Source organism: Vulpes vulpes, chromosome 9 (genome assembly GCF_048418805.1).
Source record: "Vulpes vulpes isolate BD-2025 chromosome 9, VulVul3, whole genome shotgun sequence".
Taxonomy (NCBI): domain Eukaryota; kingdom Metazoa; phylum Chordata; class Mammalia; order Carnivora; family Canidae; genus Vulpes; species Vulpes vulpes.
In genome coordinates, this window is record NC_132788.1 from 47,526,858 (window position 1) to 47,552,865 (window position 26,008).

Below are 26,008 nucleotides of genomic sequence, written 5' to 3' on the forward strand. Positions count from 1 at the left end.
GAGAAAAAGAAAAGCAGTCCTTGACCTCTGGAAACTTGCCTGACCCTTAAAAGGAAGCTCTGTATTGTCAGGAGCGAGCCTGAAGTTCACATCTAGGCCCTGGTGTTCCCTTGGTCATAAAGAACCTCACAGAATACCAGGATCAAGCAGGGTCTCAGGATGATGTGAGGCAAAAAACAGCTTCATAATTTAGTGGAAGCATAAGCAAAAGCAAGGTCGTCCTGCATACCACCTAAATACCAAACATCCCCTCTTTCCCCCCATATGAGGGACTACTGCTTCTATGCTAATTACAGCTTTAGCCTAGATCTGGTCCTCCTTCCCTCTAAATAAGATTTATTAAGACCCATAATCACAGAATTATCCCTGCTTCCTGACAGAGCCCAATCCAGAGCAAAGTCGTATGCCTTGAACCCTTCCCAGAATCACTTAGCCAAAGCCCAGATCCTACAAAAGTCCTTCTTGACACTCTTACTAGGTTGCCCGTATCTCTGTCATTGCAATGAGCAGTAAACCCAGCTTCTTCAGCTACAGATGTGTTTCTGGTGGTCTTTGACAGGAGAGTACCTTATCCCCCAAAACTGTGAATATTGAACTAGTAGTTAGGTAAAAGTGTTGTTAAAGAACCTTGTAAACTGTAAAGCTCTATTAAAAAGTTGATATATTAGTAAGACTTCCAGACTTGGAATTTTGTTTTCAGTAGAATCATCCAAACCCACAAGTATTTTTTAACATTCTACTTTTAAAATATATTTGATGAATAGTTCCCTTTTTCAAATATATAACATATGTGTTTTCGACTCTAGGTTTACCATCTCAACTGATTAAAGATGCTGTTACCCTAAAGAGTTCATTCACTTGAAGATTCTTTCCCTTATGCTTGGGTGATCTTTGTTCTAGTTCAGATTTTAAATTAGCATTTAAATTGATGTCAAGTAATATCCCTGTCCTTTCAAAAATAGTAAGGGATCAATATTTCTGAAACATTCTGTTGCCAATTCTAGGAGTAAATAAAGCTTATTATTGTTCCTTTAATTACCACTTTGCACCGTGGAATGTTAAAATGTTAAAGACTGTGTTGTCTGCATCAACACAGGGAAGGAGGTTTTGTCCCATCCATTTATTTAAGTGGCCTTCAGTAGCCATCACTTTACTTCAGTCTGTCCTGAGAACATTATTATAATGTACCCTTTTATTGCTCTGGTAGTGATTGAAATAGATATACCTACGTTCAGTCGGGAACACACTACATCAAGCAGAATTGGGAGGTTAAATTTGTACCCAGTTACCTTCTGGAAGAGAATCTGCTAGATCGCTGTCTCTCGAGCACCAGAGGGGACTCTGCCCTTTTTCAAACTATTTTTATTTGGAAAGGGATCCCAGGCCTTCAATTAACAAGACCTTCCATGGAGATCTGCTGGTTTGTGATGGTGCCTTATGTAAACATTTTAATATTAGATCCCTAAAATCCAGAGGCTCCCCCAAAGGGGATTAAAACATAATCCCTCTCTCTATTGCTGTAGTGGATTAACTCTGTATTCTCTCTGCGCCGCTTTCCTCCCTGAAGGCTACGACAGACTCGGTGCTCCTTAAACATGCTATGGAATTGGAAGTTGTAATTGGAGATTTCCCAAGGACAGGGGTAAAAATGACACACGAGGAAGGCTGGATATTTCATGGCCCGTCTTTCTTAAAGGAGGACCAGTTCGAGGCCCTGTTAGAACCCCCAGAAAATCTCAATTCAGTAGGATAAGACTGGAGCACACGCAGAGGGAGGCGCAGTCTCCTTTCAAAGACGCAGAGTTAAGCAGAGAGACTGTGTCCCCCTCAAAAGTTCGCAGAAATGTGTCCTTTAAAATGCGTTGATGTGTTTCAGGGAAGCAGTGTGTGTGGTTTTGATCATGTGTTTGGTGTTTGTTTGTTTGTCTTCCATTTCACCCCCGATTTAATCGGATGTGTGAAGTCACTCTTTAAGAGACAGGAGTTCGCCATCTTGGGTGTTTCTGACCATTCTCCGTCTCCCGGTGCCAGAAGCTTCTCTTAAACCAGAAATCACCGGCCGCGGCCGCCGTGCGCGGGACGACGCCTTTCCGAGGCCTTAGCGAGGCCCAACGACGCCGTTTGGGCGTCAGACCCAGCACCTCCCTTCTCCCTTGCCCCAGCCGAGAGTAAACCCGATTTCTCCGGAGGGAAACCGAAGCGGCGTCCAGAGGAGCGTCCCGGCGGCTGAAGGGTTAAGGGAGCGGCTCGGACCGGCCCCGCGCCGGGCCCCGGAGGAGGGCGCGGAGGAGGGCGCGGAGGCCGAGGCCAGGCCGGGCCGGGCCGGGCGGGGGCGGAGGCGGAGGCGCGAGGCGCCGCGCGGCGCGCAGACCCTCCAATAAACACAAAGGAGGGCCTGGGGAATAGAAACCCAAATCCACTTGTAATCGTACAAGAGACTCGGGCATAATTACTTGAGCAGCCTAGATTAAGATCGATGAGCCTCTAAAGCGGCGCGTCAGCCCGGCCGCCTCGCCCTCTGGAAAGGGAACCCTCGTGCGGGGAGGCGCGCCCGGCCCCGCTCCCGGCCCCGCTCGGCTCCGCGGCGGCACCGGCGGAGGCCCAGGCCCCAGGCCGCAGGCCCGCGCGCCCCGGGGGCACGGAGGGGCACGGGGCAGGGACCTCTGAGAAGGGGCTCGGCGTGGCCCGGCCCTGCCCTGCCCGGGCGGTCAGCGTCGCGGGGGACGCCGACGCCGACGCCGACGCCGTTTGCTCCCCGCCCGCCCCCGGTGAGCGCCGCAGGAGCGGGCCGGGGCCGTGCGCGCCTCCCGCAGCGGGAACGGCCGGGCCTGGCGCAGGCCCGGGGCGGGGGCGGGGCGGGGGCGGGGGGCTACTCCCCGGAAGCCGGAGCTGCTCCGCTGTCCCCGCGCGCCCGGCCCGGCCCGGCCTGCTGGCGGCGGCGGTGCCGGTGCCGGTGCGAGCGGGCGTCGCCGCCAGGAGCCGCGCGGAGGGGCCTGAGCCCGCCAGCCGCGAGGGACCTGCCTTTTAATTGCCTTTATCCTACGGCTGCTGTGACTCATGTGACTGTGCATTTCTGGGCGGAGCTGCAAGGGAACTTAATGCGCCCTTGCTACCAAAAAAAAAAAAAAAAAAAAAGAGAGAGAGAGAGAGAAGGAAAATTAAGAAAAGAAAGAAAAAGCATAAATCCCTGATTCCCCTGTCTGTGTTCTAAGGACAGAATAGCAGAGAACGGCTCCGCTGTCGGGAGCCCCAGGGGCAGTCGAGCGACCCCCTTGAGTTTATGTGATTTTAATACGGAATTTTCGACATTAAATCAGATTGAGGGACTCCGAGGTAAGCACCCCAGGAGCCACACTTCCTAGAATCTTTTACTGAAGACCCGTCTCCCTAGTTTCAGAAGTTGAGAGATGGTACTTCTCGGACGCTTTTCTGAGAATCGTCTTGTTCAAGCGTCTTCCGATTTCGCCACTTTTGACTGATTCGCGGTGAAAAAAATCACTGCTACGATTTCTGTTCTTTTCTACGTAAGACACGTATTTAATACCCGCGTGTGCGTGGATGTGGCGGCCTCAGGACGCCGACATCAGTCTCCCCGCAAAACGCAGCCGGTTAGAGCAGGGGGTTCCTCCGCCCCACACCTCCCGCCCTCCGCGGGCCGCCGCCGCCGCCCAGAGGGTCGGCCTCGCCCGCAGCCCGCGCCGCTCCGAGGAGCATCGGGGCGTCTGTAGGACTCGTACGCGGAGGCTACGAACTGCCTTGCTGGGGGCCACTTACTGGGTGTTCCGACCTCTCGCGGTTTCGTAGGGTCGTCTGCCTCTCCTCTCGCTGTACGGTGATGTGCCAGAGCTAAGCAGCCCCATCTCCCGCGAAGGAAGCTGGCCGCAGGGCACAGGCACCACCTTCTCAGAGCATCTTTAGAGATAAAGACCCGCGGCACCTTTTGGGAGGGAGCGGGAGAGGGCCACAGGGACTGAGCCTGACTCCGGTGCCCTTGCCTTTCAGGCCCAGTGGTTCTCAGTACCCCAGCCCAGCTCATCGCTCCCGTGGTGGTGGCCAAGGGGACTCTCTCCATCACCACGACAGAAATCTACTTCGAGGTAGATGAGGACGATCCTGCCTTCAAGAAGATCGACACGAAAGTGAGTTAGAGTAATTCATATACAGTACTAGTGGCTTTTGTGGCAGGAAGTGGTTTTCAATTTTGCCTGGTTTTAAATGACAGCGGGGGAGGGGAGCACATGTCCATTTTTGTCATAGGAAATAAAATGAATGAAATGACACATGCCCTATCTTACGGGGCTGAGGAATATATTAATGATTCTAAGTCCTGTGTTACCAGAGCGTGCACATCTTAACCGTCTCTCCATGAGTGCCTCTGTGTGCACTTGAGTAGATTTGGTAGGGAAGCCAATTGTTCCAAAGTCTCTGGAGTGCAGCATCCCAGGCTCCCTGGGAAGACTGGGAGGGGTCTTCTGAAATATCTTAAGATGACTTCCAGTTTCCAAAAGTGTACATTGCAATCTGAATTGCCATTCATTTGAAAAGTTGTAAGGAAACTGGGGTGGGGGCATTTTAAGTATAAATTCGTCTCCGTTATTACATTGGTTTTCTCATCTCCTGAAGTAAGAATGAGTTTTACATGTGCGTTCAAGAGTAAGAGAAACTGATCCTCTGAGAAGCATTGATTTAAAATGTCTATAGGTAGTATATACTAGCAGTCAGATGTTTTGTGTTCTTCTGTGGGTGTAATGCCAGAAAAATACAAATTTGGACAATTCGACATACACAAATATTTATTTGTTTATGATATCTTACTGTGTAGACTTTTAAAACCTGGTACTAGGACAGCGCAACACCTCTGCACTTTCTTTCAAAATCGGTCTGGTGGTTGTTTTAACTTGTATGTCACTGTGCAGTTTGTAAACTTTTTTCCCCAAGGTTAAGAATCCAGTGCCATGCTAGACGCTCAAGCATCAGTTTACAAAGATCTTTCTTTGCAGTATTGCTCAGAAGCAATTATTCGAAAATAGTCAGAGACAAATGAGCCCACAGATCCAGAACTTTATTATTCATGTGTAATTTTTATATAAAGTATTATTAAACACTATTTGTAGAAGAAGAACTGAAATTCTAAAATCTATCCCTGCCTGAATTAACTATCTACTTTAAGGCCTATAGGTGATTAGCACTTTCAGCACTTGTTGACTATTAAAATACTTGGAAGGACAGTCATAGGACTTCTTGCACTTCTTGCTCCCAAAGGATGCAGTGTTTAAAATGAATCTGAATGTAGTGTATTTGCTTTTTAAATAATTGAAAGTTTGTCTTGATGCTTTTATCATTAGCTTGCCCTGTGAAGTACAGAGAAATTTTGGATTTCTGATGAACTCATTCAGCTAAGGGAACACTTACTGCATTAAATAAGATTTGACATAGAATGGTCAGAAATAATCTTTATTTGATTAGCATAGTTACACAAACTTTGAAACTTCCACGATGACTGTAAGTTCACTTTCTCTCAGTCTTTACCTTCATGACATATTTTTGCCTTATGTTATCAGAAATGCTACAGAACTACCAATCCAGCAGAGTAAGCTTTCAAGGGTAGATTTAAATGTGTCTGTTGTCGAAAGAAAGAGTCTCATAAGTAGACCATTATCTTCTGTAGCTGTACAAAGAGTTTTCTGCAGTATTGGTGGGGTTTTGTTTTTAATAATTTCATTAGCACACTCCTCAAAATGTTTAAAATACTCAGGTGGGTTCGGAGCATTCCATCTTTTGATAGGAAAACAATTTAAAGTGAGACACAACAACTTATATTTTACTTCATTTATTAGCTTCTAATTAAATAAAAACCAGCAACAGAAATTAAAATCTAAATCACAAAAGTAGTTATCCAGTGTATTTCAAGTGCATTTTTCAAATATATAATTCAGGTATTCAAGCGTTATTATATAAGCTGAATTCAGATTTCTTTGAATATATTTAAATAACATTTCAAGTATATTTATGGAATGTTAGAAATAGAACAAGCATTATATTCGAAACAAAATGTAAACTTTTTAAAGTTCAGACACTTTCAAAGACAGATAAAAGTACCAGGAGGAAAGCTACCTTTAAATGGTATATCTTTGTTAGTGGAAAACGTCTGGAAGTATCCAAGAAACGGCAATTTAACTTCTGTTCACCAAATCACAAAACACCAACATCCACACTTTCAAAGACAATGTGAGATCACAATATTTGTTACAAATCAAAATATACATTACACATTCCTTCAGATGGTATATCCAAATCGTGTTTACTCACAGACAGATGCACCTAAAGCACCAGGATTGCTATAATCCATTGATACTCAGGCAGAGTGTTCGCTGTGGTCTTGCATTACAGCCGGGTTGTTTTCCGGATATTACGGTGTACTTTTCAAGGGAGATATGAAATCCGTCGCAAAGAAGTCTTGTAATACTTGTGGGTTTGGGGGGGTTTTTTTGTTTTGTTTTTTGTTTTTTTTCTCCATCCTCTTTCCCTACTTCTTTCTCTCCCCTTGGAGGGGTGGGTGAGATGATGCCTAAACATTGTGTTGTTACTCCTTTTTAAGGAAGACATTGTTTGCACTGACAAGTGGAATAGTAGATAGGAATCCAACAGGAAGTGTACACTGAATTAGGTCTTTGAGAGGAGTGATCACATTTCGGCTTTTGATTAAATCATCCTCTAAAGTTTTTCCAAACTTTTCGGGTTGGTCAGGATCTCTCTTGCCAGTCGCCACGTTTGTTTGGCAGCATTCTCCAGAGCCGAATGAGGTTTGCCTTGAAACAGATCTAGGTTCGGTAGGAAGTAGTGAGGACACCGCCGGCACTGCAGGCAGGAGATAAGTTGCAGCAAAATCCCGTTAAGCCGATCACCCAGGCAAGACTCGTCCCAGTCCGACTCCCGGGGGTGCTTTTCACACTCGTAGGAAACCAGAGTCTTCATGTGGTAATTGTTCAGGGGCTGGCCTGGCAGTTCAAGGTGGCGATCCCTTAAGGTTTTGAGGATGGAGAGGCATTTCTTCCGGCAGCCCCCCATCTGCAGTCTGTTCTCTGCTTCGGCGAACTGCAGCACCCAGGCGTCGCTCTCGGCCGAGCTCTGTTTGCCGGCCAGGGAGTGGCACTCCTTGGACAAGAGATTGAACCCTTCTGCCTTGACCTCTGCCACCCGGTTGGGTCCCGGCCAGGGGATGTGGGGGAGAGGCCAGTGGGCAGCACTCCTCGGCCAGATCCCCGTACATTTAAAAGCCGGGGTGATCTGCACCACGTACCTGTCTCGGATTCGCAGTTTCACTTCGCTGGTGTCCGCCACCATCTTTACCACATCCCTGTAGCTACATTTGTCTACGGCTTGAGCCACCAGCGTCTGAAACCTGGACCGGATTTTGCGCGCCGAGAGGTAGCCGGAGGCGGTAATGAATTCCACCCAGAGGGACATGCTCCTCTTGCGCCCGTCGCTCAGCTTGAGCACGGCACAGCCGGGCAGCGAGCCGTCGTCCACAAAGTTGAACACCCCCATTTGGTTCAGGTAAAGCACCACCTCAAATTCGGTGGGGGAGATGACCTCGAGGCCCTCGTAGCGATTGTCCATCTCGTTGAGGGAGCTGATGAACCGGGGCTCCTGCACTTCCACTTCTTTAAGCACGTCGGAAACTACTTTGCAGACTTCCCGGATAGTTTTCGCAATGGCAGCTTTCCTGGCTTGGCATTTTTCATTGTAGTATTTATTCAGATGGTACACCAGCTTGGCCTGGGCTGCGATCATGTTGGGGCAGAGATCCGGATTGTACACCGGAGTCTCGCAGTAAGCTGTGGGATCCAATGCGGCTGCTAGAGCTGGAGCCAACTTCGGTGGAGAAACGGGCCGCCGCGCTCAGAGATGTATGGAAAGGCTCTCCGACGTGTGGCAGCGCTGGGCTCCCCGCCGCCGCGCTCCCCTTCCTTGTATCTTTGAGCCCAGACGGTCTTAAAGTGAAAGATCGTCCTCCCCCCTCTCTCGCTCTTTCTTCCTCTTTTAAAGAATCCTTGTGTGAGAGAAACGCTGGGAGAGATCACCTTCTCGGTAATGAAAACAAAAGTTGCGCTGAGACCCAGCAAAGCTCTTCCAGTAGTCAAAATAATCAACCCTTTCCGTATTTATTTACGCTTTCCCGTAATCATTGTGTGTGCTGGACTGTTAATCAGATGGAGGAAAAGTGTGCTGAGTGTGTCGGGGGTGAGTGTGCGTGTGTATATGTCAGAAGCTGCTGCTGTTGGTTTGTCTAAGAGCCCAGATGCACTCGTGTGGAAATTATAAAGGCAGGGCCAGGCAGGCTGGCGGCCAATCGCCACTGGGCTCGTCACGACAGCCTCCTTCAGCTCCAGCCCGGCTAATTAATCCCCCCTCGTGGATATAGGCACACAAACTAAAGGTAGGAGGCTGCTGCCGGCAGAAAACCACCCAGGCCACCTAGACAGTTTTGGAAATCAAGAGGAATCTCTCAGCTTTGGTATTAATTGAAGCATATTGACGTTTTGAAAAGACTTGGCAAAGCGGTTCTCTTCTGTGTTGAAAACCCTGCTTGTCTTTTGACCGCGGAAATGCAAATACAGGTGTATTAATGGTCATCCATCAATTAGCGAACTAGATGGGGTCTTCTAAGACAAAAGTCAGTAACTTGCGTTTAGAGGAAGATAATTAATGTCTGTTAATCCTTGAGGTCTTTTTAAACGCAGGTTGAAAGTTTGCTCTTTCATGTATCTGCAAGTTGGCTTTAGATGGACCGGTGCCTGTGTAATTTTGGGGGATGTTTGTATATGTTAGCATGGGTTTGGATTTTTTTTTTCTTTTTTACATTACGCCGTATTTTATCTCTTTTTCCTCCCCCTCATTTGCAGTTGTTGAAAGGAATCTGGAAATTATTGCTTTGTTAGATGTTGTCTACTCCAGTTTAAGTTAGGATGTTTAAAAAAGGTTTAGCGTTACTCCCCCACTCCCCAACTGCAGCCCTCTTTGTACTTTGATAGTTTTGCCCAACATAATCAGGACAGTAAGTTTTGTGCCCATTGTAGAAATATTTTAAAAATAACTTATCTTTGTGATGGAGAGACGATTACATTATGAGTTCATAGTGAGCTGTATTTTAATATGTGAAATCAAGGCAAGAGCCTAGAGATGAGACCTACTGGCAGATAACTGTTCTGAAAATGTTCGGGTTTAGGGTTTCTGGCTTGCTTATTGATGTATGATTAAGGATATACCTCTTTCTCAAGTATCCTTAGTGGTGACCTGACAGTAGACTTTCAACTGTATATGATTTCATGTGATTTGGTTGAGGGGAAAAAATCAGGTAAGATTTTGAAAGAAAACTAATTTGCAGTCATCCAGGCTTTTTAAATTTAAGTATCATTTTGGAAGACTTTGAAAGAAATCAACATTTCTACATTTTGGAACCTTGAAACGGGACGGGGGGAATGGATTTCCATAGAACATGTTTTTGGTTTGGGTCCCCCCACCCCCACCCTGGTGATACCAATTGTGTCCTTAATGCAGAGGAAAGGAAATAAACACCATTTAGGGATTATGTAGTGGTTTTAAAACCTAGGCAGATTTTTCTTGCCTACCTTAAATTTAGATGCCATGTCTTTAAAATTAAGAGTATTTCCAGCAAAATTTTGTTAACTCCTACTAACAGGGTCTGTAGGCATTTTCTTTGGGAGCCACTTTCAACAAGATCTTGTTCAGGGCTCCCACATTTTTTTTTTCTCCAGCTTTTGATTAATTGATTAATTAATTAATTAATTTTGCACAGGTACGCGCATCCCAGGGCCACATATTATTTACTTTCTCCTTATCCAAGAGTGATAGATTCTGATTTAGCTTAAAATAGTACATTAGATTTGGGGCTCAGGGCATCATCTCCTCTATTCCCCAGGAGCCTTCCATTCCCCCTGGGAGCAGGGACTGGGAACACCCGAACAAACCCCTCCCCGTTTTGCAGGCTTTGCGGGTGAACGCACTGCTACCTTTTGGCAGCTGGAAGAGGAAGAAGAGGCAAATCCGAGGCGGAGAGCCCGCGCGGCCCCGAAGGCGGAGGCGTGCGGGGTCCCTGGGGAGGCGCCCTCTGCGGCCCGCACCCGGCGCTCGCCCGCTCTCCCTCGCGCCCGCCGCTGCGCGCTCCCGGGCCAGCCTCTTACCCCTCTGCGGCCCCGGGGGGCGGTGCTGGTGGTTGGCTGGTTTCCCCCCGTTGTGTGCGCGTTACTCCCTACCGTCCTCGGGGTCCTCGGGGTCCTCGGGGTCCCCCCCGTGCTGCAGGCCCCGGCCCCCGGCCCCCGGCCCCGCCCGCCGGCTTCCCGCTCCGCGGCCGCCCGCCCTGCGCCCGGCGCGCCCTCCCTCGGCGTCGGAGAGGAGAGGCTCCGCCAGGCCTCGGCCCTCGGCTGCTGGGGCCCCCGCGGGAAGCCCGGGGCGCGGAGGCCGGCGCCGTCGGGGGCCGTGGCGCGGAGGCCGGGACGGGCGCGAGGGGCGCGGGCGGGCCTCGCCGGGGCTGCGCGCAGGTGGCGCGTCGTCGGGGCTCGCTGTGCGGCTTAATTGGGTTAAGGCGAAGCTAAACACCGGAGCACTTTGTGCAGGCTAATTGGTGTAACCAGGGCCTTTTCACTGACGATTTGCACTTTGAAGAAGAAAAATGGATGGTGAGGAAAGGGCCAAGAAGCTCGTGAGTCCTAGAACGTTCCGGGGAAGCGAAGTCCTTCTGTTTCAAGGACCCCGGCCCCGGGCCCGGCCCCGGCCCCGGCCCGGGCCCCGCGCCCCGCGGCCGCCTCCGCCGGCGCCCCGGAGCCGCGCTGGGAGCTGACCGTGATTCCCACGACACAGGACTCCCCGCCCGCCGCACCGCGAGGCGCCCCGGCGCCCCGGAATATGCCGGAGCCCAAGTACTCCTCGGTGCTGCCAGGCTGCGACACAGCGATTTTCTGTGACACTGAGCACGTGCAGTGAACTGCCTTCCGCGGCCGAATCCCTTCGGTGGTCGTGGACGCCTCTCCTTGTGGAAGGGAAGGTTAAACTATTGGAGGGCTGTGTTTTTCCGTCCCCTAAATTTTTTTTTTTGATTGAAATGACCTATGGAGAGGAATTTAATATATATAGTGTATTTTTATGTAATTCGGCCGTTTTTCATCTGGGCTCCGGAGATAGTTTTGTGGGAGTAACTTATTTTATAGTAATTTCCTTTGGAACATCATTTGACCTATTGAACTGGTTATTTCACAGGATGATGATGATGTACTACCTGGAGATAGCTTAACATCAATTTATTTACTTAATGTGGGAAGTTATAAAACAACTCCAATGATTCCAGTCTTACTTATATTATTTTCTTACTATAAATATCATATTGGTACTTGGATAAAAGCTTGTGTGTGCCCCATGCTTTAGGATATAAATGCTTAATTGTTTTCAGCGCTATGCTGCGCAGGCATCTTTGACATGAGCTAATAATAGAATGATAATTGAAGAAAACTGACCTAATCGAAGAAAAAAGCCAAGAATCTCATGATTTAATGATAGTTTGAGCTGCTTACATTTGAATGATATTTGGGATTTTAAGGTCCAGCTAACTTGACTTTTTCATTTCATTTACTTAGGTTACTAGGCAATGTTGATTTAAAAATGCACCATTTAGGAAAAGAATCCCAAAAAGTCACAAACACACCATTATCATAAATGTTAGTAGCATTAATGAATATAATACTATTAAATGTTGTGATCCTTAACATTTCAAAACATTCAAAATAATAATGGCAAAATAATTTTTTCCTCAAGTACTGTTGCCCAAGTAACTTATTCCCCCCTTCTGTAAACCTACTTAATTTACATGGGATACACAATGTAATGCATAAATAGTCACCTTATTAGGTTTAAAGAAAAACTATTATGTTGAGAAGCGTAGCAATGCAAGGTTTCTGTGTGTGTTTTTTTTTAAAGTAGTTTAAATTTGAATTACATGTTCATAAATTTAAGCCATTTCCTCTGGAAAAAATGTATCTGTTAGGGAATATGCATATACATGTTAAATGTTCACATAGATATTATTTTGTGTTTTTTCATATTTGCTGGCTGCTCCTCTATTCACAAGTATTCATGAACTTAAAGTTTTATTTTTTTAATATGTGCTTATTACACTGGGGAGATAAAAAGAATATGAAGTTGAGTTTATTAAATTATTTATCCCTACTGCTGGAGTGGCTTTGAAGGCTCATTGTGCGCATCTGATTTCTGCCTCCCCCCACTTCGTTTTGTAAATGCACCCAGGCTATTTCATCTGCTTCATTCTGCCAGACACAATATATTTCTTTTTTTACACTAGAGAAATTAAAGACAGATATTTGTGCAGGGTTTTCTTTATGTGTCACATTAAATAAAGTAAAATAGAGGGAGTTTTTCTGGTAATCTAATTTGATGGCATCTCTACCTTTCTTCCAGTTGTAACTCCTTGTATAAGAATACTTGAAACAAAATAGCTTGAGAGCTTCAAAAGTTTCAGTGATTTCTTAACACAATTATTTTGTATTTTAATATCAGGTTTTTGACCAAAAAAAAAGCAGAGAATTGAGGTCACTGTTGACACGGTTTAGGCCTTGTTTTGCTGTTTCAGCTGGAGCACCCTGATCATTGAAGTTCTTCAAAACATTATTTCCTTAATTCTTTACCTGAAGGATCAGGGCTGCAACCTCAGTTTTGCTCAACCTCCCCCCCCCCCCCCCATATAGGTCCTCTAGTCAACATTTGTTGTGGGGACTACTTCCCCACCCACCACAGTAAATTTGTTATTGTTGGAAAGAAAGTAACTTTGAGATTAAAGATGGAAGTTCGAATAGTACTTTAAAAGAATTGTGACCACTGCTGGACTTGCAGATCTGTAGTGATTCTGGGTAATTCTGACCAAAGCGTTGCTTTGGGTAGAAAAAGAAATCGAAAGCCTGGGTTATTTACATAATCGTCTCCATTTCCCCACTTCATTTGAATGTGTACATGGAGGTGTAAGATGTTTTAAATGTTGCATCTGTAAACTTAAGAATTTGAGGGGAAGGCTATCAACCAAAAAATTTTCTTATTCAAAATAGACTGTGATCTCTAACTCTTTACAGAAATTTAAAGATTTTAGGGTCATTTTTTTATCGAGTGTTAGGGAGAAAGTATTGATTCCAATATTCCAGTTCTTCACGGACCTGACAGAAAGTCACTGTCATCTTTATGATGTAGAAAATTCAGATTCATTTTGTTAGATTTCAGCCTCTCTTTTTCGTTTGGATATTATAGAATTTTTTTGACAAGATAAATGGGCTCACGCGATTCTTTTCCTTATGAATATATGAAAACCAGGTATTCCTTAACCCCTAAATCACGCGGATTCACAGACATTTGTGTATGTGACCACAGCCTTAGTACTCTTGGCACATTACAGTTTTATTGCACTTAAAGAAAACAATGGACTCAGATGCAATTAGTGTCTTAATCTGTACATCTGTAGTGGGTCATCCAGGACTGCACAGTTCTCATTACTGTTCCATACTGTATGTGATTAAGCCACTGAAAATATTCAACATGACCTTGAGACTAGAGTATGGTATGTAGATAATCAACATTCAGCGATTGCATGTCTAATCTTTTCTATGTCTAATTTACAGTTCGGAAGCTTACTTTTTAATGAACAAAGCAATTCCTCTAAATGAAGTTTTTGTTTTTTTTTTAATGATCGGCAACTGGAGTAATAATTTAAGAGAATAATTACATTAAATAAAAAGCTATTACTTCTTATCATATATATTTTATGTAACAAAATAAATGCTTTATAGAAAAAGAAGCTAATTGGTTTATGAATAGGAATTTCCTTTATAGTTTTACATATAGATATAGAGATTATAAACATCTGAGAATACACCATCTAAATAATGATTTCATTTCCACTTTTGTAGGATTATTTCCACTATTCTAATAATATACATTTTAGTATAAAAATGCGTATTATTTCTAAAAAGCCTGATTTTCCATGATTTGTCAAAAATATCAAGTCAAAGTACTAATGAGTAGTTAATACTTTTCATCTATGTGTTTTTTCAGTCTATCTACACATCTAGATCAAAAGCATGAAGAGCATCAAGAGTTTGCAAGACAGTACTCTTTCTAATAAAAAATTGTGAAACCAATGGAATAGAAAGTATAGCTTTATTTTATCTTTATGTGAAATCTATGTTTTTATTATTTAAGTCAGGTTTATTGATATGTATTTTGTGTACAGTACTATCTGTTCTATGTTTTTTTCCCAAATGAATGTGCCGTTCTCTGAATTTTAACAAATATATATTTACATCTGTCATATAGCGTCTGACACAGACATAGAACATTGCCATTGCCAGAAAAGTTTCCCCTTGCCCCAGTTTTACTTTTTAATCCATAAATTTTAAGATTTATTTATAAGCATCTGGATGTTTTATGTCAAAAAATCTTTAGATGGTAAATCTTTATTTATTCCTCTAGAATTTATTATTTCATCTTGCTTCTAATTTAAGGCTAGTTTTAATCCAAGAGCACTGATATAAAGGCAGAGTATGAAATGATATTTCAGATGGACAAGCAATAGGTTCACAATTTTTGTTTTACATAAAAGTTGTTTAAATGTAATATATGTCACCTTAATGCTTGGTAAAAGATTAATTTTTCAAAGGAATGTTTATTACACTAGCATGAATGTGTGTATTAGACTTACGAATACAGTTTGTATTTGCACATCAAAATACATATTAAGGAACTGGGATTCCTCATAGAAATTAGCAACATTTGAGGTATATTGATTATGTTACTAGTTTTATGTCACTGGAGAAATGAATCTCCTTTCAGTATTTAAATTACATTGTACTTTATGTGTTCAGTAAATTAATCCTCCCTTTGAGTGGTGGGGGACAAGGCCAAGGAGTTTATTAGAGCTAATATTAATTAACATATACACGTTCTTGGAACATATGCTTCTAATCCTAATTTTATATAAATATACATTGTCATTTACATTTAGATGATTATAAATACTCCAAACAAAGAGTGCTTCAATTGTAGGAGAGCAGACATATTCATTGACCATGGTGCTCTTTCAAGTATTTTGCCTTTTTACAACTTGGAATAATACAACTAGTCTTGTTTTTCTTTCCTCAAAATATAAAATTATTTAAATGCTTTCTATTTTATATTTTTATTTGGCAATTACAATAGAAATGTTAATGTTATGCATGCTTACAGGCCTATTAAGAAAGAAGTTATTGCTTTCTTAATAATCTTAAACCATTTTTATAAAGTATATTCTTTTTATGGTTTGCAAAATAGCTGTGCTTGTACACACACACACACACACACACACACACACACCAGTATTTCAAAAAATAAAAGACCAAATTGGCCTCTATACATTTATTTTACCTGTTAAAGGGAAACAGCTACTAAATATAGAATTCTTGGAGCCACCAGGTTGTAATATCCCATCTTCAAGATTGGATATGCATATACACATATGCATGTGTATACATAACACTTTCATGTATTTAAAATTGCTTTCCGCTTTCCTGCAACGGACAATGGTTAATTTTTTTGCGATCCCAACCTGTGTTTGGTAACCAAATCGCAAAATTTACTGGGGGTTGGAGGAGAATTTTAAGGGTTCTTTTTTTTGGTTTGGGGGTTTTTGCTTTTTTTTTTTTTTTTCTTTTACTAGCAAATTCAGTTCTTCATTTGTTTTGCTCTCCACGCTGCATTAGCACAGTTTTCCCCTGTGTACATCTGCCAGTGTACAATTTAGCCACGGGCATCTGTAGACCTTGTGGTGATCAGTATTGCAGGCAAAAGCCATATGTGTTTAAATAAAAAAAAAATCTCTTTATTTCATTTGCTGTTTTAACTGGATGGATAACTTTTGTGCCTCAAGACAGAAGAAGAAAAAATACAGAAATAATTAATTGCCTCTATTCTTGAGGCAGTTCCATTTCCCCCTCCAATATGGAATGCTTGTCAGCTTTCCTGATAAATGACTGCATGTATTTGCATAGATTTTACATTAACACAAAAATTAGTTTTATTTGTGGAAAACTAGTTTACATAATAATATAAAACCTAGTGTTATTGATTATGTTTGCAAACATTGATGATTTTTAAAGGGGTTGTAGCATTCTTATTTTTCCAAAGATCCGATCAACCTGTTTTTCTAACTTAAACTTTCTTTTGCTCTATATGGTTTTGCACTAACAAGATAAACATGTATAAAATTGTAAAGTCCTTAAAAATTCTTTTCCGGATGTGTTCATCACAACTGTTTCAGACTTGTAGTCAAAACCCCCAAATGATTCTGATTTAAACTTTGGCTGAGGATTATTTTTAAATACTTAGAACCAATTAAATCACCTCAGACAGTTGGAGGATTGCATCTGGATGAATGATTTTAATTTTCATGTTCATGTTATCAAAAGGATGGGTACTATAATGGGTGTGTGCGGTGGAGCTCATTCCTAAGAAACTGTGCATTGTTTACAGCTAAATTTAAAATACAACTGAAAACTATTCTCTCCATCTTCAGTTTGTTTCTTTGAGTATACTCAATCATTGATCACCCTGATCCAACCTTGAAAAAACCCGGTGTGCTGGAGCTCTTTGGGTGCTGCAAACAATTCTCCCTCTGAAAGTGGCAGGCAGTAGATGTTTATTCATACTGTAATCTGGCATCTTGTTGTCTAGAGGCAACCTGCTAATTATGTGCTATCATTGTATTATCCATGTTAAGAAAAATTCAAATATGTTCACTGCTGTTAGTTACATCACAAAGCTTTTCATAAAATATACTTGATCCTCCAGAAACCTACTACACTTAATGGCAACCTAAACTGAGAGTCTCTCTGCCACTTCTTGATTCTGGGACACCCTGGGTGCCAGCTGTCACAGCTCAGCTAATGATGACAAATGCCCCTCTCTATGCAGATTGCAGAGCTTGCAGGCTGCCGTGAAAGGCAACCAGATTACCTTTCTTCAGATAGTAACTTAACCTTTTAAACTCATGTCAGAATGAAATTATCAGCTATGATAGTTTCAATATCTGTATCTTTAAAAACAAAAATCAGAACAATATCAAATAACAGACTCACTTTTTAAAATTTTTTCCAATTTTGGTATCATTGACATTGTTTTATCCTTGAAGGCTGTAATATTCTTAAATGAGAAACGCTAGGGAAAATATACTTAACAGCTGCACCAGAATGTGTATTTAAACTCTGCATATAACTCAGGTAGTGTGAATTATTGAGAGAATTACTTAATTACTTAAGCTAGAAAATAGGCTGGTAGAATTTTGAGGGAAAAATGTATTCTTTCTTTCTCTTCACCTGAGCGAAGAGTGGTAAAGCCTCTGTTCTCCCACTGGGTGTATAGGCCCAACCTGTACTAGATAAATGGTTTAAAAAAAAAAAATCTGTGGATTATTCCAAAACGATTTAGGGAATCATCATTGCTAATGATTGTTTTCCCTATTTTCCAACTTGAGCTTTTGTTTCAAGTTGCTCATTTGTTTTATAGAAATTTGTCATTATATTTATAATACATACACCTACATGGATTATTCAAAACAATAATGGTACCTGGGTGGCTTAGTCAGTTAAGTGGTAAGCATCTGACTCTTGACTCTTGATTTCAGGTCAGGTCATTATCTCAGGATCCTGAGATTGAGCTCCGCCTTGGATTTGTCACTGAGCATGGAGCCTGCTTCAGATTCTCTCTCTCTGGCTTCCTCTGCCACTCCCCACCCCTCCCCCCCCAAAAAATAATAATGATCACTATTAACCATGATGTAATCCAGGGGATAAATTGTCTATTAAATGAGATGATACAATTGCAACATTCTTTTAGATTTACAAAAGACTTTTATATGTGTTATTTCACTTGATACTTAAAATAATTCAATGAGTTGAGACCTCGCAGGTGGTAAGGAATGAGGACCAAAACTTAATGAGTATTTGATCACATTTAATCTTCACAACAAATATTAGTTCCCACTTGCAAATAGAGACTGAGATTTAGAAAGGTTAAGTGTGTTAGCAGGGGTCACAAAAGTAATTGCAGAACTAGGTTTGTCTGCAGCTGCTTTCAGCACTGCAGCATCTAGACTGTATATTGCAGACGTGTAGATGTACACGTGTGTGCGAAGGCATGTATGCATGTCTGTGCTGTCAGTACCTGGAGGTAATTTTTAGCAATTACTGATGTGGTATAAGTAAGTGCTATTCTGAAAAGAAACTACAGGCTTACATTTAAATTAAAAATATGATTGTTTGGTGAGTTTTAAAGATTAAGCACTTTGTTAGGAGGCTTTTAATTCAGTAAATAGTGAGGCAGTTTTTATATTACAAATTTTCATCTTATGGTAATAACGTATTGATCTATCACATAGGGAGAAACTATTTAGAAAATATAGGTACTGTTTAATGAACATCAAATTGGAAAAATTCATCTAAAGAAACCTTTCATGATAAAACCTAAGATTAATGGGATATACCTTCATAAAAATGAAGAAGAGAAACAGTTCAGAAATTACTTGAATAAAATATCCATATATTCTTATACATATGATTTTACTCTGTGACATCAGTGGGTTATAGAAGCCACAGCATTGTATGTCTTTCATTTTAAGACACGTTAAGAACTCCGTTATCATGAATTAAAATACAGTTGTTTCCAAGAAAGCTATTTGTATGCCAGGTGCTTTTTTTTATTCAGTATAGATAACACAATTCAAGAATTTTTATCAATGATATGTCTGTTCATGTTGTGAATGCTCCATCTTTATATGTTTTAATTTATAGAACTCTACGTACAATTACTAATCAGTACTAATGCTTATTGTTAAGTTGTATTTTACTAGAATTTACAATGACCATTTCATTAAAATATATCATGCAATCAGAACTGGGAGGAAGAACCTAATTCTACTCCATGAGTCGATATTTTCTATCAGGGCAAGAAGAAAACTTTAGAAGAGAACATAATGCAGCCCTCTTCGTTAATTGCCCGAACCTTCCCTAGAACACTACTAAAGGGATGGTCATCCAGCCTCTACTTTTACATCTACTGATGAGAAATTCATTATCTACTCAGCTACTCGCACTTATAGACAGTTCTGATGGTTAGAAAGCTCTTCTCTCTTTTTTTTTTTTAAGTTTTATTTATTTAAGTAATCTCTACACCCAATGTGGGGCCCGAACTCACGACCCCGAGATCAGGAGTCACATGCTCTTGCAAACTGTGCCAGCCAGGCACTCCAGAAAGCGTTTGTTAATATTGAGCCAATATTAATATTAAACTTTAACCTTTTAGTATCTTCTGTATAGCCTTATTCCTTTAACAGAAATAAGTCCTTTTTTAAATTTGGTATCTAAGATACCAAATTGAGTATGCTCTGACTTTCAGCCATTACATCAACAGCATATTATAAGTCACCTCACCACTCAAGATCCATTCTCATACATCATTTTTTTTCAACTGTGTTGCCTAAGAGTAGATTGGTGAATATAGAGTGGAGAGGCCTTTGTCATACTCATTTTTGGGGGGCACCTCCATAACCCTGTTGGTAATTGCTAAGCTATATGCCAACAAATATCATATTTGTTTAAACATGCGTTATGGAATCCTAAGTACGTGTTTCCAATTCGTTGTATCTCACCAGTTTTAGCTGTTTTTTCCGTGGTTTGACTTACAATAATAAGTTATGTTATTGTTTTGAGTAAGAATTAACAGGCATAAATAGTTCTCTCTTAAAAGTTGTTATGGGCTGTACACAAAACATTCATAACAAAATGGAATTTAACTATAATGAATCTACTATTTTTGCTCAGCTAGGTATATAAAGAGGCTAATCCACTTAAGATATATGGATAGATTAAGTTCACTAAGTATTCCACAGCCTTTGTGTAGTTTTTTGTCAAACACTTGAAATCCTTTAAGTTTCTTACAGCATTATCAAAATACGTAACTAATAATCCCCATTTGGTATACAGTGTACTTTATATATTTTGACGTATTTATCGTTTTGCTTTATCAACCATTTTTTTTGTCTACAGATGGACTCTACAAGTTTCCTACATGTTTGAACAATGCACAGAAAAACTGATATATTTTTAATATAAATAAACATGTTCATAGTCTTATAATGTTATTGGAATAATTTTCATATTGATCCACTAATTTCATATTGATCCCAGTGATAATTTTTGATAACAATAGTTTCTAAATAACTCAATATGAAGAGGGGCAAATGCTTTTTTAGAGTGATATATTTAATAAAATAGAGTCAATGAGAAAAAATTTTATTAAGCTAACGTAGTTCCACCAATCAGGACCTGTTCTACTCTAGTATTTTCTTCAAAAGCAATGCCTAAATTAGAATATATAATAACCCAGAGTGAATTGCTGAATGTAGAATAAATAAGCTTTCTCTAAGTAATGAACACATTGCTGGAAAACCATAACCAGAAGATGAAATAGGAAAAGGTAACCAATATTAAGTATTTTGATAAAATGCGCAGAGTCGTTAAAAAAAAAAAACACACCTTTTTATGTGATGTGTTATTTATTTTAAAGCCTTAAATATCTCTGAGTGTAAGCTCACATTTTTATTTGCCAAGTTTTTTTTTCTCTAAATGAGGATATTTTATTAATACATTATTTACTTTTGCTGTGACATCTAGGCAATCAAACACAGAGAGCTGGCCTCAGATTTGGCTTTCTTGCAGTTTGTGTCTCGAAGGGAGAATAAGAAGTCCAGTATTTTTACAAAAGAAACATTCTCAAGTGTAGAGCGGCCCCATCTGTTTCATCTGGTGGCTTATGCAATAAGAGGTGTTATCACATGAATCTAAATGCACAAGCGGTTGTTTTATGAACTCTTTCTGTGCTTTGAGGAGTTTATAAGTTGCCTACCCTATTGTGTGTCAGTCCCAGCTGACCCAAGTGCATTCTGCTGAGCATATTTGGGGGATAATTAGAACTAATGAAGCCTGGAACATAGCTAATTCTCTAAATGATTTATTCGTATGCTCTTGTCTGAGTCCTGAGAATTATCCAAATCATAATATACACCACTTTTTTTTGCTGGCACTGTGTTGATACCGCCACCCTATTTTTATGTTTGTTTGATGGGCATTCAACATAACTTAGGTATTTGAAATGCTGAGAAAAATATTTCAAAGTAAAAGTTTGTAGTGTTTGTTAGTCCCCAGAGTTGAGGGGAATGCCAGTTCTTCACCATCTTTTGTTTTTGTGTGTATCTCAAAAAGTTAATGGCACCTGTGAATAGATAAGGGGATAGATGGTATCAAGTGATAAGAGCCTCTTAAAAATATATATATGTATATATGTATCCCTGGGAAATAAACCTGTAAGAAAAATATAACTGAAAATCACTAATGGAAGATTCCTATTTCTGAATTAGGTTTCCAAAGGAAATCCAAAGATGTTTTTAAAAATCCTTACGAACAGCCTTCATGTTTCCAGACCGTTTCATTGCTGTGGCTACGCGGTGCTAGCCATGTTGAGAATGACATTTCTCTACATGCCCTCACCAAGTAGTCAGTGATTCAGTGGCCTGTAACACTTTAAATCCCATCAACTTGCTTTCCTCTCCTGTTATAACTGTTTCAATGAGTGGCATTTCTGTTGTGCAGGTTAAGATCTGGTAGCTTACTGAGGGCGTAGTAGAATGAGGACAGACACGATTGCCAACGCACGAAGGCTATAACTTAATTAAAGCCTTGTGCTCAGTAAATAAGATCCTGAAGTCCTTCAGGTAGGTAGCTTTTGTAGCCTGTGCCATACTCGCTCCCCTGTGGTCTAGAAACTCTAGCATAATTCCTTGTTGAGTTCTTACTGTTATCTCGTGATCCCAGTATTTAAAATTCACCCTCCGCTAGAGCCCAGATAATAAATACTTTGAGGGCAAGTACCACTTCATCAGAGGTACTGAAATACCTAAAAGAGTTAGATCACCAGCTCCACTGCCTAAGTAATGACTTAGGAACCGGTTAGAGGTTTCCTGATCTTCATTACAAGACATTTAATGCTGCCTCTGGTAAATCCTAGGCTTAACTATATGCCTCCAGATGAGCATATAGTTCCTCATCTTCCTCATCTTTAACTCTGCCTGAAAGTCACCTAAACACTCAAATAACATGTCTTAGAACGTTGAAGGAAAAAGTTGCAGGTGATGATTATTGCCTGGGCTCGAAGAACAGCTTTTTTTTTTTTTTTTTTTTTCCTAATTCTTACATCTCTGAGAGACAAATGGGCTTGATATAATTAGCTAATAGTGAGTTCTTATGATATGCTAGGTACTGTACTTGATCCTTGAACTGTGTGTGACTGTGCCTTCATCTTCTGAGCAGCATCTGCAGTAGATCCTGGTGCCATCATTTCATTGTTGAGAACCTGAGCACAGGGACATCAAGTAACTCCTCCAAGTTTGCAGATTTAGGAACTTGCAGAGTTGAAACTGTCCAGCCAGCCCCAGTGAATTCAGGCTCTAGGGCTCACTTTTTTGGTCATCACACTAAGCTTATCCTAAGTTCGTTTTCTCTTCTGTAATGTAGGAGTAATAATATCTACATCATTGTTGCATATATTAAATTAATACATATAAAAAAGCTTAGAATGTTTTCTTAACTTGTATTACCCACGTCTATACAGAACTGCAGAACTAGGATTCTAATCCAGCTTTTTCTGTCCCTAGACCCCTGAGCTTACTTGGCATCGTGAGTGTTTATTGATGAATAATGAAATGAGTATCATCTGTCCTATACTTCCCAGTGAAAAAGTTTAATTCTCCTGGTTGTTTTGATAGCATACACCAGATACTCAATGGTGGCTGAATGAGTGAAAGATTATCCTGTACCCCCTAATAAAATAAATATATCGATGATTCTCAAATTTGTAGCTTCAGCCAAGACCTCTCCTCCCAGCTGTCTCCCCAACGTCTTTTCACACATGGAAGGTGTGTATCAGACATAACCTATCCAAACCTAGCGCCTGCTCTGCGACCCCAGCCTGCTTCTCCTGCAGTCTTCGCCTCAGTAAAGGACAATCCTTTTCTTCAGTTGCTTGGGCCAACAGGTTGGCTGCCATTCTTAACTCCCCTCTTGCTTTCGTACTGCACATCCAGTGCATCAGCAAATCCTCCAGAATCTGATTGCCTCTCACCAACTTTATAGTTTCAGTCCTGGCCAAGTCACCATTATCTCTTATGTGTGCTATTAGTTATGCAAGAGGTGTCTTGGTTTCCTTCCTTACTCCATTCTTGCTACATCCTTTTTATTCTTTTCTTGACATAGCAGCCAGAGAGATCTGTTAAAAATGAAGGTCAGATCATGCCAACTTTTTTAGAATTCCCTGATGGCTTCCCATCTCAGAGTAAAAAAATCTAGATTCTTATTAGCTCTACAACCGGCACCTTGCCATTCTGTTTCTCCCCCCCAACCCTTAACCATCTTACATCATTGCCTAAGACTGTTGCCATTACTCTGTCTTCACCAAGCACCCTGGCCCCCACTCGCATCAGGACTTGTGCATTTACTGGTTCCTTAATAATGGAGTTCTCTCTGCTTCCAGTATCTGCATGACATTTTCCCTTATGCCCTTCAGGTGTTTACCCTAGCTAAAAATGTAATACATCCCCACACAGACTCTCTCTGTCCCCCCTCTGCTGCTTTCTTCCCCTACCACTTATCGTATCTAACGTATGTTTTTACTTATTTATCATGATTAATGTCTTTCTTCCCTGATTTAACTCTAAGCTCTTAATGTGGGCAAGGATTTTTGTCTCTTCATTGCTGCATACCTAGAATCTCTAACAGTGCCTAGCTTATAATGAGTATAAGTATCTGTTGGTGGGAGGGAGGGAGAGAGAGAAATGGGTAGAAAAAGGGAAAAAACAGGAAAGAAAGAAGGAATGAAAGGAGATCACCAGTTAATTCTGCTGCATATTGTGTTTGTCATAAAGCTATGGAAACTACTGAAAAGTTGTAACCTTAATTCACAATCCCAATGATGTCTTGACATCAATTGACCTCTTCCTCTTTTGAAATTGTATTCTCTTCGTAAAAGGAATATTAGTTATTGAACAAATATTACCTATTCTGTGGAAGGCCCTATGCTAAAAAATTTTATGTATGCAGCAAGAAGTTGAGCGGGACTTTTTTTCTGTGGTCCCAGAATTGATAGCTGGGGTCCAGAGCTGATAGCAAGGATGCATCTCATTTTTTTAAAGAGCCCAAAACATTTGAGGCTGGACAATGAGCATACATTCCAGTGGGGAGATGTTAAGTTAGCAAATAAATACATAAGCAAGTACACAACTATGTAACATGGCAGATAAATGGTGATAAATGCTCTCAGAGATAGGTATTATGATCCCCTTTTTGGAGATAAGAAAAGTGAAGCTTAAAAAAGTTAATTAAGACCCTCTGGTTGGAGCTGGGACCTGAAATCATTCTTTGTGATTTCGGTACCCATGCACTTAAGTATTGTGCTCTACTCACTACGTCCTTTCATTACCCTGTTTTGCCTCTTTCCTCACTGAGTTCTCACCATTAACTTTTGACTCTGCTTTCTCTTTCTTCTCTAACCCCTTAAATATGGGTGTACTGTTTAGCTTCTTCTTGTCTTATGTTATATAACTTGAATGATCATCTCTGTGTAGATGTGTCACAAACCTATGCTTCCAGTCCTGACCTCTGTTCACCCTTCATCATCATTTTCTCCTTCTTGGTGGAAACTTTCCAGATTGATGCCTCCGTTCTCCCCATGTTGTTATATCTCCTTCTCAAGTAGAAGTCAAAAGCTTTTCTTGAGAAGTGCTATCTTTCATTTCTCACTTTCTGTCATTGACTTGAGTCATTGTTGTAATTGCAGAGCCTTGACATCCTAACCATCATTGACTCCTTTCTCACCCTTTGTTCCTTCTCTACTCCCCCTGTGCTCTGTTCATCAGCAAGTCTTGTGGATTCTCATTCTTTCCTAGTATCTTGCACATCTATTACTGTCATGCCCACCACCATCACCCTAGTTCCGGTCTTTATCACTTTGTTACTGGATTGTAGCTCCCTGTGCTGTCTTTCCCTTCTCTAACCCGTCATAAAGAATGCTGCTGGACTGACTTTCTCAGACACTTCTATCATGCTACTCCCCTGTTAAAAACCTTAGTTTGACTCCCAAATCTCATAGGAGGAAGGGAGGGAGGAAGTGAAGAAGGGAGGGAGAAAAGCCTCCTCTGGTATTCAAAGCACTTCACTATCTGGCCACAGCAGTATCGCAATATTAACTTCTTGATACCCGTTCTTGAATTCTCTGTTACAGATTGATTATTTTCCAAACATAATTCTTATATTTCTTTCTCTACCTTTTTACCTCTCACTCTTCACCTATCAGAATTGCACTCCTTCCTTTAAGAGCAAATGTATCCTTTCTATGGTTTTCCCAAATAAAAATGATCTTTCCTTCTCAGTAATCTTATATCACGTGACTTTTCTACTATTGGTAAAGTGTAGATGAGTGCTATTAAAAAATTATTTAAAGGGGATCCCTGGGGGACTCAGCGGTTTAGCGCCTGCCTTTGGCCCTGGGCTTGATCCTGGAGTCCCAGGATCGGGTCCCACATCGGGCTCCCTGAATGGAGCCTGCTTCTCCCTCTGCCTGTGTCTCTGCCTGTCTCTCTCCCTTTGTCTCTCATGAATAAATAAATAAATAAATAATCTTAAAAAGAATCTTTTAAATAAATAAATAAATAAATAAATAAATATAAATAAAATAAAAAATATTTAAATCTGTAAATGCCTTTTGTCTCCAAAATGGATTTAAAATTCCTGGATGATATACAAAAATTTACCTTTTGTATTCTTGCCCCAAAATGTCCAGCATAGGAGTGCATGCATAA

The 26,008-nt window shown here is 41.2% G+C and overlaps 2 protein-coding genes across 17 annotated transcripts in view; one reads left to right on the forward strand and one right to left on the reverse strand.

Moving 5' to 3' along the window:
• Positions 1–26,008, forward strand: part of NBEA (neurobeachin) — a 662,404-nt gene that overhangs the window by 460,946 nt on the left and 175,450 nt on the right. For 15 of the 16 annotated variants that reach the window (XM_072719992.1, XM_072719993.1, XM_072720000.1 and 12 more), the window contains one exon: positions 4,003–4,139. In XM_072719992.1, the coding sequence (XP_072576093.1) occupies positions 4,003–4,139 (137 nt within the window). Of the gene's footprint in view, positions 1–2,928; positions 3,334–4,002; positions 4,140–26,008 lie in introns of those variants that run through there. The other variant, XM_025996784.2, reaches the window with a different exon arrangement.
• MAB21L1 (mab-21 like 1) lies at positions 5,436–9,040 on the reverse strand. Its single transcript, XM_025996785.2, has one exon. It carries the CDS (start codon positions 7,792–7,794, stop codon positions 6,715–6,717), a length of 1,080 nt encoding a protein of 359 aa, XP_025852570.1. The 5' UTR covers positions 7,795–9,040; the 3' UTR covers positions 5,436–6,714.